This window comes from Trachypithecus francoisi, unplaced genomic scaffold (assembly GCF_009764315.1).
Source record: "Trachypithecus francoisi isolate TF-2019V2 unplaced genomic scaffold, Tfra_2.0 Lachesis_group12, whole genome shotgun sequence".
Classification (NCBI taxonomy): domain Eukaryota; kingdom Metazoa; phylum Chordata; class Mammalia; order Primates; family Cercopithecidae; genus Trachypithecus; species Trachypithecus francoisi.
In genome coordinates, this window is record NW_022681457.1 from 97,734,805 (window position 1) to 97,750,090 (window position 15,286).

A 15,286-nucleotide genomic window follows, 5' to 3' on the forward strand; every position below is an offset into this window, starting at 1 on the left:
ACCATGGCTCTACTGCTTCTGTGGAATCTTAGAAAGCTGCTTAACCTCTCTGAGCTTCAGTTTCTGCATCTGTTAAATAGGGACAATGGAAGGACCTGCCTTTTAGTGTTGTGGGTATTGGAGAGCTGATGCTAAAACACTTCCAAGCACATGTGTTGGTCACATGGCAGGTGTGCAGTTCCATCCACTGCTGCTGTTATTACTTGGTCCTTCTCGCAGTCCTGGTAGGGAGGCAGTGCAGAGGTGGTTTTCCCTGTGTGTGGGGCCTGACTTCCTTGGGGTTGTAGAGCGAGTCTGCAGTGCTGTCTACATCTGAACCCAGGCTGTCTGCTGCCTGGCCCAGGCCAGATGACCAGCATGGGGGTCATTTGGCAGTTAAACCTCTGACCGTGTCTCCAGGAAGAAGCAGGCCTTAAGGACCTGTCTTTAGATAAGTGCCGGGAAGTGGGAGAGTTCTCACACCCTTGGGTCCTGGGAGAGGGCAGAGCAGAGAGGGCATCCTAGCCTTGGGGGTCTAGGGTGGGCGTAGGGAGGCTCCGTGGCCTCCCTGCTTGGGTAGCAGAACTAGAGTGCCTGACATCTGCCTGCCTCCCAGGGCATGACCATTCGGCCCCTGGTAGACCTGTTGGCTGTGAAGAAAAAGCAAGAGACGAAGCGCTCCATCAACGAGGAGATCCACACACAGGTACTGGAGTGCGGGCTGGGTCCTTGGTTGCAGGAGGAACAGGGAGATGGGGAGCAGCTGGGCCTCATGTCCCTGCCCCGCATCAGCCCCTCCTCCCTGTGCTGGTGCCCGGGGTCTCCCTCTGCCCCAGGAGCCATAGGAAGGTGTGGTGTGAGCAGCTGGGAGCCTGAGGAGGGGGCATCATGCCATCTCTGCCTCCATTTGAGACCTATCCTAGGCATGGATCCCAGGTGGGATTAGAGAAGGGGGCTCAGCCAGACACAGGCGAGGGTTCAAGATACCCAGAGTCGGGCCACTGGGTTTGATGAGTGGAGTGTGGCGCCACCTGCTGGCTGCTCATGGAACTACAGGGCTGGGCGCAGCAAGGCCGCAGCTGCAGGAGGGAGCGGGGCTAGTCAGAGGGGAAGGTGCCCCACAGCGAGGCTTGACCTGGCCCTGGGCCCCTTTCAGTTCCTGGACCACCTTCTGACAGGCATCGAGGACATCTGTGGCCACTACGGTCACCACCACTGGAAGGACAAGTAGGTGGCAGGCCTGGTGGGCAGGCCGGGAGGGGCAGGCAAGGGTCTCCTGGGCCTGGGCATCTCCCCACTCCTGGGAGCTGGCTCCATCCATCTCCCCCCTCTCCTACCAGGCTCAACCGGTTTAATAAGAAATACGTGAAGAAGTGTCTGATAGCCGGCGAGCGCTCCAAGGAGCCCCAACTCATCGCCTTCTACCACAAGATGGAGATGAAGCAGGCCATCGAGCTGGTGGAGAGCGGGGGCATGGGCAAGATCCCCTCCGCCGTCTCCACCGTCTCCATGCAGTGAGTGCTGGGGCAACCAGGCAGCTTCTGCTCCCACACACCGGCCCCTCCAGCGCAGTTGGAGGCAGCCACCTGAGGGCAGGGCTCTCTGTTGTCCTGTTGGGGCGGACAAGAGGGCTGTGGGCTCACACTAAGGACCTGAGGCTTTGGTGCCCACCTGGGTCATCCCTAGGGTGACTTCCTTCTGGCCAAACCTGGGAGGCTCTAGGGTCCCAAGAATCTTGGGGACCTAACCTATGCCCTGTTGTCCCAGGAACATCCACCCCAAGTCCCTGCCTTCCGAGCGCATCCTGCCGGCACTGTCCAAGGACAAGGAGGAGGAGATCCGCAAAATCCTGAGGAACAACTTGCAGAAGACCAGGCAGCGGGTGAGGGCCTGCTCCGCAGCCCAACCCCCGGGGTACAGGAGCCCTGCAGCCCCTCTCCACGGCAGCCCTGCCCTGCCCGTGCCACTCGGCACCCACCCCAGGGCTGGCCTGGCCTCCAGAACTGCCCCCACCCCTCCATGACCAGAGCCTTCCGGTGCCTGCACTGCCCTGACGCTGTGCCTCCCACAGCTGCGGTCCTACAACAGACACACGCTGGTGGCGGACCCCTACGAGGAAGCCTGGAACCAGATGCTGCTCCGGAGGCAGAAGGCCCGGCAGCTGGAGCAGAAGGTAGCCTCTGCCTTTCTCTGGGAACCTGGATCCCACCCCCTCACCCAAGCTCCGCCACAGCCTCTGCGGAAATGTACCCATTCTAGGAACAGGGTTTGGCTTTCGAGGGGCTTGTTGGCCGTGTAAGGGCATGGAGAGCCATAAAGAGTTCTAAGCAAGGGATTGGCGTGGGGGTGTGGGGTGTGGCCTGGGTTAGGGCAGCGGCAGGGGACAGAGGAATGGGTGGATTTAAGGCTGGGCAGTGTAGGTGTGTTCAGGGAGGCTGTGACAGGAGCCTGGGTTGAGCCCTCAGGAGCTCCTGAAGGGCCAGTACGGCTGCCCACACAGGCACAAGGGACGGGGAGTGAGCGCCCCGCATACACGGAAGGTGGGGTGGCACTGGCCGGGTTCTGTCCTGAGGGGCTCCCTCTGCCCAGCTGCCTGTGCTCACCCCGTCTGTCCTCTCTGTCAGATCAACAACTACCTGACAGTGCCAGCCCACAAGCTGGACTCACCCACCATGTCTCGGGCCCGCATCGGCTCAGGTAAGGGCCTGCTGAGGGGCCTCAGGACTGGGTGCTCCGAGCCGCCGCCTCCTGAGGATGGGGCTCCACAGGAACAGGCCCCAGCCACTGGGAGGACAGGCCTGGCCCTCGCTGACCTCAGGGCCCCTTCCAAGCCATGAGCTGCTTCTACGTCAGGGGCCATCCCTAGGGACAGAGATGTTCCGGATGAGGACTATGCGGGGAGCTGGGAGAGCCATGGTGCCTGGCAGGAAAGCAGAGTATCTGCCCCTTCGAGACCCCTAACGCGTGTAGGGGACATGAGGGCAAGGCCCCAGGGTAGACTGATGCCAGGAGGAGCCCCAGGTCTTGGCCTGTGGAGGGACACCTCTGGGAGCCCCTGTCAGAGGAGAGAGCCACAGTCTGAGGAAGGGAAGCTGTGGGGTGGAGGGTCTCAGAGGCCGGCTTCTGAGGCCTGTTGGGACAAGGACAGCTGTGCTCATGAGAAGACCTGCAGGAAGCGCTGACGCGGCCGAGTGGCACATGCTGGGCTGGGCTCCAGAGCGGAACCCAGCTTGTGTCTTGCTTTTGGTCCCAGACCCGCTGGCCTATGAGCCGAAGGAGGACCTGCCTGTCATCACCATCGACCCGGCCTCCCCGCAGTCACCCGAGTCTGTGGACCTGGTGAACGAGGAGCTGAAGGGCAAGGTCTTGGGGTTGAGCCGGGATCCTGCGAAGGTGGTCGAGGAGGACGAGGAGGACGACGGGGGTATCATGATGCGGAGCAAGGAGCCTTCGACCCCAGGAACCGACGATGTCTTCACCCCCGCCCCCAGTGACAGCCCCAGCTCCCAGAGGATACAGCGCTGCCTCAGTGACCCAGGCCCGCACCCTGAGCCTGGGGAGGGAGAGCCGTTCATCCCTAAGGGGCAGTAGCGCCAGGGCCAGCAGGCAGCGCCCGTCCCCTCACAGACTCTCCCACCAGAGCAGGGGCTGCTGGGGGCTCCCCTTTCCCTTCCTGATGCGGATTGGCCCTGCCCCTCCCCCTACCGCATGGCAGCTGGGCCCACAGCCCCCATCCCAGCACAGCTCCCCACCACCGCCTCCTGGGAAGCATCCGCCCCACCAGAGCTGCCTCCCCAGTCCATTTGGCAGAACTGCTGGGGCTGGTGAGGCCGGCTCTGCCTCTCCCTAGATCCAGGCTTCTCCCGGACCTGGACTAGGGCCTCGGAGGCTCCTCCCTCTGCCTCATCCTCCTCCTCATTCAGACCAATCTTAGTTTCTAACCAAAGAGTCTCTGGCTCAGCCGTGGTCCCCCCCGGGAAGGGAGGGAGCTGAGGCCTCCCTCGAGCAGGCCCTGCTTTATTAGGGGACATGCCAGGGGTACCAGGCACATGGCTGGGGGAGGGACTGCTGACCCACCAAGGTCTCACACTCCTGCCAGCTCTGTCACCCTGGCTACCACTCCAACCTGTCCTTACTCAGAGCTGCGGGCTGAGGGCATCTCTGAGCGTCTCTGCCTGGAGCAGGGGTGGTTTCTAGGTTGACAGTGACGTGACTCAGAGCTTTCCGAACTGTGCTCCCATGGGGACCACTGGGCCCCTCAGGGGATGCTGCTGGGGGAAGGACTGGCCGTGGCTCCAGAATGTGCTGCCTTTTTAAGTTTCGTTTGTTCACACTTCTATATATGATTGTTTGCACAGAGGGCACTCCTGTTTTTTAAAACATTTTGAAAACCCCTGGCTGAACAGTGCTCTGCCTCTAACTCCCTCCTCACACTCCAGGAATTACCCTTGTTCATTTGTGCCTGTCTGTCCAACCCCCTCCCCCATGTTTCTCTGCCTGCTGGGCTCTTAACTATTGCCCGAAGACTGTGACATCAGAAGTAACTCCCACTCCTAATCAAGAGTCTCTCCAGCCTCACAGATGCTGGCCTCTTGGCACCTGCCTAGCTCTTGGGCCTGACCTCCAGTCCTGCTGGCCTGCTCTTACTTCCCCCACCCTGGGTTTGGCCCCTGGAACCTTTCCCTCGTGTGTACCACACCCTGCCTGCCATGGAGCCCATTGTGGAGGCGGTCGGGGGTAGGGGGAGAAGGCCTCCCCCGAGGATCTCCTGTCCCCTGGGGCTGGTGGGTTGGGCAGAATCCTGGGCCCCCAGAGACCTTTGCTCACACACACTCCTTCCCCCTGTCCCTGGGGCACTCCCCCAGGATTGTGCAATAGTCAGAGTGTCCCTCTTTGCAGGGGACTGGGCCATGGGTCCTCGGCCCATCTGTCCATCCTCCTCTCCATGCAAGTGCTGTTTGGGCAGGAGTCACCATGCAAGGGTGACGTCAACAACCATGTACCAAGCCACCGCAGCTGCTGCCACTCTGCCGCCTGTACAGAAGAAACTGAATCTTTTTCATATTCTAATAAATCAATGTGAGTTTTTAATAGAGTGAAGGGCTGCTTCCTGGGGACGAGGGTCTTTAGGAGGAAGAGTGGCCTGGGGGCCTGAAGTACTTAGTTCAAAGGCTGGCACAGAAACACTTCATGGCTGTCAGCTGCTGGGATGGTTGTTCCCACATGCCAGGCACTGAGATACCGCAACGAGCTAAGCAGGACGTGCCCTGCCCCATGGGGGAGAGCAGCACTAACCAGTGCCCAGTGTTTGTGCAAGAGGTGAATAAGAGGCAGAGGAGAGGGAGGGGACGGCGAGGAGGACCCTCCTGAGTCCCAAGTGAGTGATATCCCAGGAGGAGAAGAAGAAGAAGGAGATATCCTGAAGAAGGAGCTGAAGCCTCCAGGTGGAAAAGGACCCAGAAAGTTCCCAAACATTCTAACTTGGAGCTGTGCCCACGAACACTGGGACCTGAGAAAAGGCCAGGTGGCTGGGTCAGAGTGACAGGGGAGGCAAGGACAGGGCCTCATGTTCCACGGTTAAGATTTTGCTTTTAACCGTGGGAAGACCAAAAGGGCAGTGGGAAGTCACTGGAGCCCTCAAGTTCTCACCTGTAAAGTGGGGACAGTGACCCCTGCATGAGAGAAGCTCAGGTGTGTGCAGACAGAGCATCCCTAATCAGAAAACCCAACACAATGCCATGAATGAAGAACGCACATCTGACCTCATGACACAGGTTGCAGTCAAAACTTTGCTTCATGCGCAAAATTATTTAAAATATATAAAATTGGGCCGGGCACGATGGCTCATGCCTGTAATCCCAGCACTTTGGGAGGCCAAACTGGGTGGATCACCTGAGGTCGGGAGTTCGAGACCAGCCTGGCCAACATGGCAACACCCCATCTCTACTAAAAATACAAAAATTAGCTGGGCATGGTGGTGTATGCCTGTAATCCCAGCTACTCGGGAGGCTGAGGCAGGAGAATCACTTGAACCCAGGAGGCAGAGTTTCCAGTGAGCTGAGATCGAACCATTGCACTCTAACCTGGGCAACAGAGCAAGACTCTGTCTCAAAGAAAATAAAATATATAACATTGCTTTCAGGCTATTTGTAGAAACTGTATATGAAACAAATGAATTTCATGTTTAGCCTTGGATTCTATCCCCAAGATATCTCATTATGTATGTGCAAATATTCCAAAATCTGAAACACTTCTGCTTTCAAGCATTTGGGGTAAGGATCGCTCAATTCCTAATGGGGTCGATTCAGCAGAGGTTGGAGCCCTGAGGTGCATTTCCTGGATTCAACCACCAGAGGGCAGTGGGGCCTTGGCACGCACCCCAGGCACCCTTCGAACCTGGGCTGTCCAGGAAAGCATCTCCTTTGCCCGGGCTGGGACCTGCGTATGGAACTGGTTTGACTCACAAAATCTGAAGTGGTTAGTTTCAAGAGGATTACAGGGTCATTATTAAAGGATTATTCCTGTATCCATCCGTTCCCTAGCAGGAAATGGATGTTACAGCCATCCCTCCATATTTTCCGGGGATTGGTTCCAGGATCCACATGGAAACCAAAATCCTTGGATGCTTAAGTTCCTGATGTAAAATGGTGTAGTGCTGTTGGCCCTTCATGGGTTCTGCATCCATGGATTCAACCAACTGCAATATTGAAAATATTGGGGGAAAAAATTCAAATAATAAAGTGTAACAACTATTTACATAGTATTTACATTGTAATCTAGAGACGATTTAACGTATATAGGAGAATGGCTGGGCACAATGGTTCACGCCTGTAGTACCAGCACTTTGGGAGGCCGAGGCAGGTGGATCATTTGAGGATAGGAGTTTGAGACCAGCCTGACCAACATGGTGAAACCCCGTGTCTACTGAAAATAAAAAAGTCAGCTGGGTGTGGTGGAGCATGCCTGTAGTCCTAGCTACTGGGGAGGCTGAGGCAGGAGAACCCAGGAGGTGGACTTTCCAGTGAGCCGAGATTGTGCCACTGCACTCCAGCTTGGGCAACAAAAAATATATATGGGAGAATGTATGTAGGTTATAGGCAAATACTACATTATTTTATATAACGGACTTGAGTTTCCGTGAATTTTGGTACCTGGGAGGATCCTGGAACCAATCCTCCATGGATACCAAGAGATGAATACATTTGCATATAACCAACACTCATCTTCCCATATACTGTAAATCATCCATAGATTACCTATAATACCTAATACAATGTAAATGCTGTGTAAGTAGTTGTCAGCTAGGTATGCTGGCTCACTCCTATAATCTCGGTACTTTGGGAGGCAGAGATGGGCAGATCACTTGAGCCTAGGAATTCAAGACCAGCCTGTGCAACATGGTGAAACCCCACCTCTACAAAAAACACAAAATTTGCCTGGGCGTGGTGGTGCACGCCTATGGTCCCAGCTACTTGGGAGGCTGAGGTGGGAGGATTGCTTGAGCCCAGGAGGTCGAGACTGCAGTAAGCCATGTTTGCGCCACTGCACTCCAGCCTGGGCGACAGCAAGACCCTGTCTTTAAAAAAAAAAAAAAAAAAAAAAAAAGTTGTTATACTGGTTTTTAAAGTTGTATTTTTATTGTATTGTTATTTTTTGTTTACTCGTTTTTATGTTTTCAATTTGTGCTAGGTTGAATCTGAGGCTGCAGAACCCGAGGGTACAGAGGCCGACTGTGTATTCAAAGGGGTACCAAGAGCCTTCAACTAAGGGATTCACTGGAGATGCAGGCAGGGTTGTGGGAACCTACCAAGAATGGGACCCAGCAGAGCTCACACTACAGGAAGCCGTTACAACCCATAGAGCTGAAAGGGCAAGAGGAGGGAGCTCTCATCATGGGAGGGGACTGCCCAGCTGGAGCTGTGGCCATGCTTACAACAGCCCCTGCCAGAGAGGGAGTCAAGGAGGTTGGGGGTGGACAGCTTTCATCCTGATGGTGCCTCCCACTGGCCAATCCCAACTGAAAGCCCGAAGGGAAGGCAGCCAGAGCAGGTTGGCCCTTCATCGAATGGGGTGTGTGGATGTGGAAGGGAAACAAGCGATCCAAGCAGGGCTATTCCTTTTACCCCTCAGCACCCACTCTTGTCCTTTGGGTCAAAAACTCATGTCCCTGTTGCTTAATGGTTGCAGAATTTCTGTTTGGGATGATGAAAAATTTGGGAAATAGGTTATGGTGATGATTGTACAACATCGTGAATGTACTAGGCACCACTGAAGTGTTTGCTTTAAAATGGTTAGTTTTATGTTATGTGAATTTCATCTTCATTTTTTTTTTAATGGAAGGAACAGTCTCATCAACACCATCAACCTTGTCAGATTCACCCTGTTGTTAACCTTCAGTCATACTCACCTGGAGCCTAACTTAACACATTCGTCATCAACAGGGCTTATTTATTTATTTTTGAGACGGAGTCTCGCTCTGTTGCCCAGGCTGGAGTGCAGTGGCGCAATCTCGGCTCACTGCAAGCTCCGCCTCCCGGGTTCACGCCATTCTCCTGCCTCAGCCTCCCAAGTAGCTGGGACTACAGGCACCCACCACCACGCCCAGCTAATTTTTTGTATTTTTAATAGAGATGGGGTTTCACTGTGTTAGCCAGGATGGTCTCGATCTCCTGACCTCGTGATCTGCCCACCTCAGCTTCCCAAAGTGCTGGGATTACAGGAGTGAGCCACCGCGCAACCGGGCTCTTTAAATAAGACAGCAGGCATGCAAATAACAACAGAAAATTGCTACAGCCCCCACTTTGGCAGCTGGTCACCAGGCCCAAGTTAGCAATCACAGTATCCTTCCTCCACCCCCACTTTCCTCTAACCATGTGCCAGCACTTTGGCTGACTGGAGTTTTTATAGGTGGGGTGTCCTAAACCTTTACTCCTGTGCAGTTCAGCCTCTTCTGGTCTTATGTTTGTTAGATTGTCACATTTCCCCTTCCCTGTCAATACTGGAAGCGGGACTGGGGGGACTGAGGCACCTGGTGAATCCCCTCTTTTCTGTCATTGTCTTCTGCCCTCCCCACATTGTGTAGTAGGAACGTATTTTCCTTCCGGCAATCCTAGCTAATCACCCTGTCAGGTACAGGACAGTTGACCCTCTTCTCTGCCTTTTAGTTAAGCAACATACAGACCTCAAAATGACCAGGGGAGAACACTCTACTTCCAATTCTTTTTTTTTTTTTTTGAAACGAGTCTCGCTCTGTCACCCAGGCTGGAGTGCAGTGGTGTGATCGCAGCTCACTGCAACCTCCGCCTCCTGGGTTCAAGTGCTTCTCATGCCCCAGCCTTCTGAGTAGCTGGGATTACAGGCATGCACCACCATGCCCAACTAATTTTTGTATTGTTAGTAGGGACGGAGTTTCACCATGTTGGCCAGACTGGTCTTAAACTCCTGACCTCAAGTGATCCACCCACCTCAGCCTCCCGAAGTGCTGGGATTACAGGCGTGAGCCACCGTTCCCGGCCTCACTACTTCCAATTCTAAAGGAGTCCTATTCACATTCCCTGGAGGGAGCGCTCCTCCTCTGAGCATTAAGCTCACGCACTGAACACAAAATTGAGGGGATAGGAAGCCAAAACTCCTCCAGTAGGTAATTGGGAATAGTGGTGAGAAGAGCTACTCCCATAGCCATCCCTTGGTCCCTGGGCCTGTGTATTTCGGCTGTCAAAGAGGTAGGACCATGTATTAGCCACTGATTTCAAGCATGTGCTGCCTCCTACCCATCAACAGCTCAGCTGCGGAGGTTGTCTCCCACCTGGCGCTGTAATTCTGTTCTGCCCAGTCAGCGTCTTCTGGTTGCAGGGCCTATTTTAAGACCAGTGTGTTCTGGGCCGGGCGCAGTGTCTCACATCTGTAATTCCAGCACGTTGGGAGGTCGAGGTGGGCAGGTCACTTGAAGTCAGGACTTCGAGACCAGCCTGGCCAACATGGTGAAACCCTGTTTCTACCAAAAATATGAAAATTAGCCAGGCATGGTGGCAGGCGCCTATAATCCCAGCTACTCAGGAGGCTGAGGCAGGAGAATCACTGGAACCAACGAGCCGGAGGTTGCAGTGAGCTGAGATCACACCACTGCACTCCAGCCTGGACGACAGAGTGAGACTCCGAAAAAAAAAAAAAAAAAAAAAAAAAGGAAAGAAAGAAGAAAAGAAAAAGAAAAAGAAAAAAGAATAAAGAAAGACTGCTGTCTTCATGACGGAGTCGGTGTAATCAATCTGCCAGTAGGTGGCCAGCTTGCCCCCTTTTGTATTTTTTGTATTTTTAGTAGAGACGGGGTTTCACAGCATTAACCAGCATGGTCTTGATCTCCTGACCTCGTGATCCGTCCACCTCAGCCTCCCAAAGTGCAGGGATTACAGGCGTGAGCCACTGCGCCCGGCCAATCTCCCTATTTTTAAGGTCACCTGATTAGCAACTTTATTCCATCTTCTGTCTTAATTCACCCTTTGCAGCTGGGCACAGTGGCTCATGCCTGTAATCCCAGCACTTTGGGAGACTGAGGCGGGTGGATCTCTTGAGGTCAGGAGTTCGAAACCAGCCTGGCCAACATGGTGAAACCCGGTCTCTACTAAAAATACAAAAACTAATTGGGCATGATGGTGGGTACCTGTAGTACCAAGCTACTCAAGAGGCTGAGGCAGAAGAATCGCTTGAACCCGGGAAGTGGAGGTTGCAGTGAGCTGAGATCGCACCACTGCACTCCAGCCTGAGTGAGAGAGCAAGGCTATGTCAAAAAAAAAAAAAAAAAAAAAAAATTCACCCTTTGCCGTGTACCATGCAACATATTTAGTTCTAAGGATTAGAACATGGACATTTTTGGAGTGCTGTTACTCTGCCTACCACACCAGACACAGCCAGTCATCCCTGCCACCATAGCATGTATATGGGCCCATGAAGCAAGAAACAGGGTAGCTGGGAATAGAAGTTGCCATCTACAGGATGGGTCACCTTGTCCACCTCATTACTGAGGGCTTCTCCACAATAGATGCCCTCTCGGTACTTGTGTGTGTTAAAATTAGCTTCACCACCTATGCCCATTTCAAGCAGCCCATCCATATTTCTCTCCCTTATACCTGCTCATCACCAATCTCTCAGTCTTGTGATTTGTAAGCCCCCAACCAGCCCCTAACTTGTTAACCACTGATCATGAGTCAGTGTGGATCTGCCCCTCAGGTCATCTTTCCTTCTGTGCAAGTGGATAATCCACACAGTCAGAGGTTCTGCCCGCTGGAACAGAACCTTCATCGCTGTCCTGCAGGGACACCCTGAGTGTGGCTGTAATACAGTAGCTGTCTCCTTGTAGTTGTGTGGAGGTACCATGCAGACTTACTTAGAAATCATGTCTGTGCTTTTTCCTCTGTGTTAACTGGTCATAGCAACTTCAGCAAATGTGGGTAGAGGGAGAAACAGTGAAGCAATAAGGGTAGGTACCCTGGGAATTTGAACCACTTGCTCATGCAATTTCTTTGTGCCTTCTGGACTTGCTCAGACCTGATCTTATATATGCTATTCAGTAATAGAATGCCATTCCTAGTGCTGGCAACTGGTTGACAGGGGGAGGGAAAAGAAAAAGAATAGAACAGTATCATGCATGTCCAATCTTACAATCAGGTGGATCAGATCACGTCTACTTCTGGTTGCATGGGTCACTTGGTGTCCCACAGTCAGGCATTCCACCTTCACTATGTCCAGTTGTGAACCAGGAGCTGTTTATTTTTTTATTCATTTATGTTTTGAGACAGAGTCTTGCTTTGTCACCCAGGCTGGAGTGCAGTGGTGTGATCTCGGCTCACTGCAACCTCCGCCTCCCGGGTTCAAGCAATTCTCCCGCCTCAACCTCCCGAGTAGCTGGGATTACAGACACTCACCATCATGCCCAGCTAATTTTTGTATTTTTAGTAGAGATGGGGTTTCACCATGTTGGCGAAGTTGGTCTTGAACTCCTGACCTCAGGTGATCTACCCGCCTCGACCTCCCAAACTGCTGAGATTTCATGCGTGAGCCACTGTGCCTGGCCAGGAGCTGTTTTTTAAATGGTGACTAGTTCTCGGTAGAAGAAGCATGACTTAATCCCAAACCTAATGGTCAGTAACTGTACCGTGATTCTCCTGTTGGAGCTTTTCCATACAGCATCATCTGCTACAGTCACTTCCAAGTCTTAAGCTCATGTGACAGGCAGCTTGCTCTGCAGCGTGGACCTGCTTCAGAGCCTCACCTTGCTCCACACCTCACTCAAAACTTACAGTCTTATGGGTTTTATAGTAAATGGGTGGAGCAGCAAGCACAGCTGAATGTGGTATGTGTTGGCTCAAAAATCCAGAGTCCCATCAAAGATTTTGCCTCTTTCTTTGTAGTGGGCAGTATAAGGTGCAGCACCTTGTCTCTCCTTTTATAGGAAATATCCTGACATGCCATGCCCCCCCACCACTGGATCTTCTAGAAACTTCACTGACATGGCATGTTGCTGAGTTTTTATGGAGTGTACCCCCTTCAGTTGGCATACAATATTTTACTAAGAAGCTAGAGTGCTTGCAATGGCCTGCTCACTGGGGCCAATTACCATAATGTCATCAATGTAATGGGCCAGACTAATGTTCTGAACTATGTCAAGATGATCAGTGACCCTTTGGACTAGATTACGATTGACATCATGAGAGCCGGCAAAGCCCCAAGGCAACGCAGTGAAGGTGTACGGCTGTCCCTGCTACACCAAGGCACACTATTTCTAACTATCTTTAGTTAGTGAAATAGAAAAGAAAGCATTTGGGGATTGAAGATGCACACGAGGCCATGGGCCGTGCTGGTTCCAGTAAAATTCTCATGTTTGGGACCACAGCTGCAACCGGCATTGCACCTAACATTTTTCGGAGGGTAGGGGCGGGGGGCTTTTTTTTTTAGATGTAGTCCCCATTCCCCTCTGGGACACCATGATTAGCCATGGCACTGGTGCCTGAGGGCCGCTCCTTCCCTGAGCTTTATCATAAAGAACCTGGTCTCCAAAGTTAATTGGCACCATCAGGCCTCCCCCATGGCTGGGTCTGAATGTGGCATAGGTTGCCTTAAAAATCCAGAGTCCCATCAAAGATTCTGCCTCCTTCTTTAGAGTAGGCAATATAAGGCTCAGCAAGTTGTTTCTTCTTTTAGAGGAGCTACCCTGACATGCCATGCCCCAGACCACTGGATCTCCCAGAAACTTCCTTGACATGAAGTCCATTGAGTCAGGAAAGCAAGAAGCCAGATTGCATTTGGCACGTCCTACATTATCTCCAGCCTATAGAGGATAACTAACATAGAGCTTTTGGGAACTATGGTGAAGGGGTTCCCTTCTCCCTCTGCCTCCCTCCACAGCTTCCTAGGGAAGTGCCGGCATCTCAGCTTCTTTGTAGGCTACGACTGGATCCAGGTTGCAATTCACCAGCTCAGACTGGTAATCCCACTCCAGGTGCTCAAGCCAACACAACCCCCATTGCTGGGTGCACACCTGTATCCGTCAGTTTGGCCTGACCTCATCTTTTATTTTTTTCTTTTTTAAGAGACAAGGTCTTGCTGTGTTGCCCAGGCTGGTCTTGAACTCCTGGGCTCAAGCAATCCACCTGCCTCGGCCTCCCAAAGTGCTGGGGTTACAGGCATGAGCCACCATGCCTGGCCTAATCTTATATTGTCTTCCTTAACCTACCACCCTTGGATGCAACCCAGACTCCTGCCAATACAAATGGTCAAGCTTCTGCAACTCCTTTAATGTATAAACTATCTCCTCCTGGGGTATACTTTGTCCTTTTCTTGACTAGGCTCTATGGGGATATAATTCTCATTATAGGCCTGGAGAAAACAAGAGGTGATGGGGGTGTATGCTGGGGCGCATCTTCCCTGGTGAGGCAACCGCCTCAAGTGAAGTCACTGAAAGATTTCTGTACTGGGAAAGACCAGTTTTCTCAGACTGAAGACAAGGGGTGCTGCCTTTACCAACAGGGAAGATTCAGGAGGTGCTGGTGTTCAAAGTTCTATCCAAATGTCCCCATCTTGGGATCTGTTCCTTCTTAACTGGTGCCCTTCCCTTAGCAGAAGAGACTGAGCAAGGTTGTGCATTTAATTGGCTCCGCAACTCTATGATCCTCACAGTCAGAGCCTGAGCTTCGTTCTCAGCCCATCTGCCTTCTGGCTGGCAGAGATCAAAGATACTTTCAGAGCCACCCTAGGGCCTTTCGGAATCTCCAGCCTTGCACTGGGTCGGGAATTCAAGGCTTTCAATCTGTTCCTTTGTGTGCGTTTCTAGGGCAGTCAGATGTGCAGTCAGAAGCCCACGTCACAGTCTTTGTCACTATTTCTTAGTCATTATTGCCATCATATTGACTAAATGCCATAGCCACTTGATCTCCTAACATCAAGTCACCACTGGTCATAAAGTAACTAACTGTGATGCCACTGCGTGCCATAGATGACCACTGTCTATTACCCCATGTCAAGGAGGTTATTCACGCACTAATCAAGAAGCGTGAGCAACCCAACCCCAGAATCCCTCCCAAGGATCTGTCTCCCAGAGCTATTCTGGTACCAATTATTGTGGCAATCAGGGCCCTGGGTGGAAACAGGTGGCACATGCAAAGGGGTAATGTGGGTTTGATGAAGGGCTCTTACAAAGTGCTGGGCAGAGTTAAAGGAACCAAGAAAGGCTGGTGAAGCATACAAGATCTGCAGCGGCAGGAAGCTCCTACCAGCCAGGGAGCAGGGAAGGTCCTGGAATCCGGTGAGAGCTGGAGCCTGGGGAGAGGTCAGCCTCTAGGCCCAGCGCAGAATGGAGAAATGTGAAGCGGGCACCTGGACTGGCAGGAGGAACATGTGACACGACACCCATTTTACAGATAAGACAACTGGGCCGGGCGCGGTGACTCACGCCTGTAATCCCAGCACTTCGGGAGGCCGAGGCAGGCAGATCACCGGAGGTCAGGAGTTTGAGACCAGCTTGGCCAACATGGTGAAACCCGTCTTTACTAAAAATACAAAAGTTAGGCCGGGCGCGGTGGCTCAAGCCTGTAATCCCAGCACTTTGGGAGGCCGAGACGGGCGGATCATGAGGTCAGGAGATCGAGACCATCCTGGCTAACACGGTGAAACCCCGTCTCTACTGAAAAATACAAAAACTAGCCGGGCTCAGGAGACTGAGGCAGGAGAATGGCGTGAACCCGGGAGACGGAGCTTGCAGTGAGCTGAGATCCGGCCACTGCACTCCAGTCCAGGCGACAGAGCGAGACTCCGCCTC

General features: G+C 52.9%; 1 protein-coding gene across 5 annotated transcripts in view; it reads left to right on the plus strand.

Annotated features, from left to right (window-relative positions):
• Positions 1 to 8,130, plus strand: part of SLC9A1 (solute carrier family 9 member A1) — a 77,383-nt gene extending 69,253 nt beyond the window's left edge. For 3 of the 5 annotated variants that reach the window (XM_033227606.1, XM_033227605.1, XM_033227607.1), the window contains 7 exons: positions 596 to 685; positions 1,136 to 1,206; positions 1,320 to 1,493; positions 1,747 to 1,861; positions 2,051 to 2,152; positions 2,604 to 2,676; positions 3,233 to 5,070. In XM_033227606.1, the coding sequence (XP_033083497.1) occupies positions 596 to 685; positions 1,136 to 1,206; positions 1,320 to 1,493; positions 1,747 to 1,861; positions 2,051 to 2,152; positions 2,604 to 2,676; positions 3,233 to 3,570 (963 nt within the window). In that variant the 3' untranslated portion in view covers positions 3,571 to 5,070. Of the gene's footprint in view, positions 1 to 595; positions 686 to 1,135; positions 1,207 to 1,319; positions 1,494 to 1,746; positions 1,862 to 2,050; positions 2,153 to 2,603; positions 2,677 to 3,232; positions 5,071 to 7,668 lie in introns of those variants that run through there. The other 2 variants (XR_004441012.1, XR_004441013.1) reach the window with 2 other exon arrangements.
• The last annotated feature ends 7,156 nt before the right edge of the window (positions 8,131 to 15,286 follow it).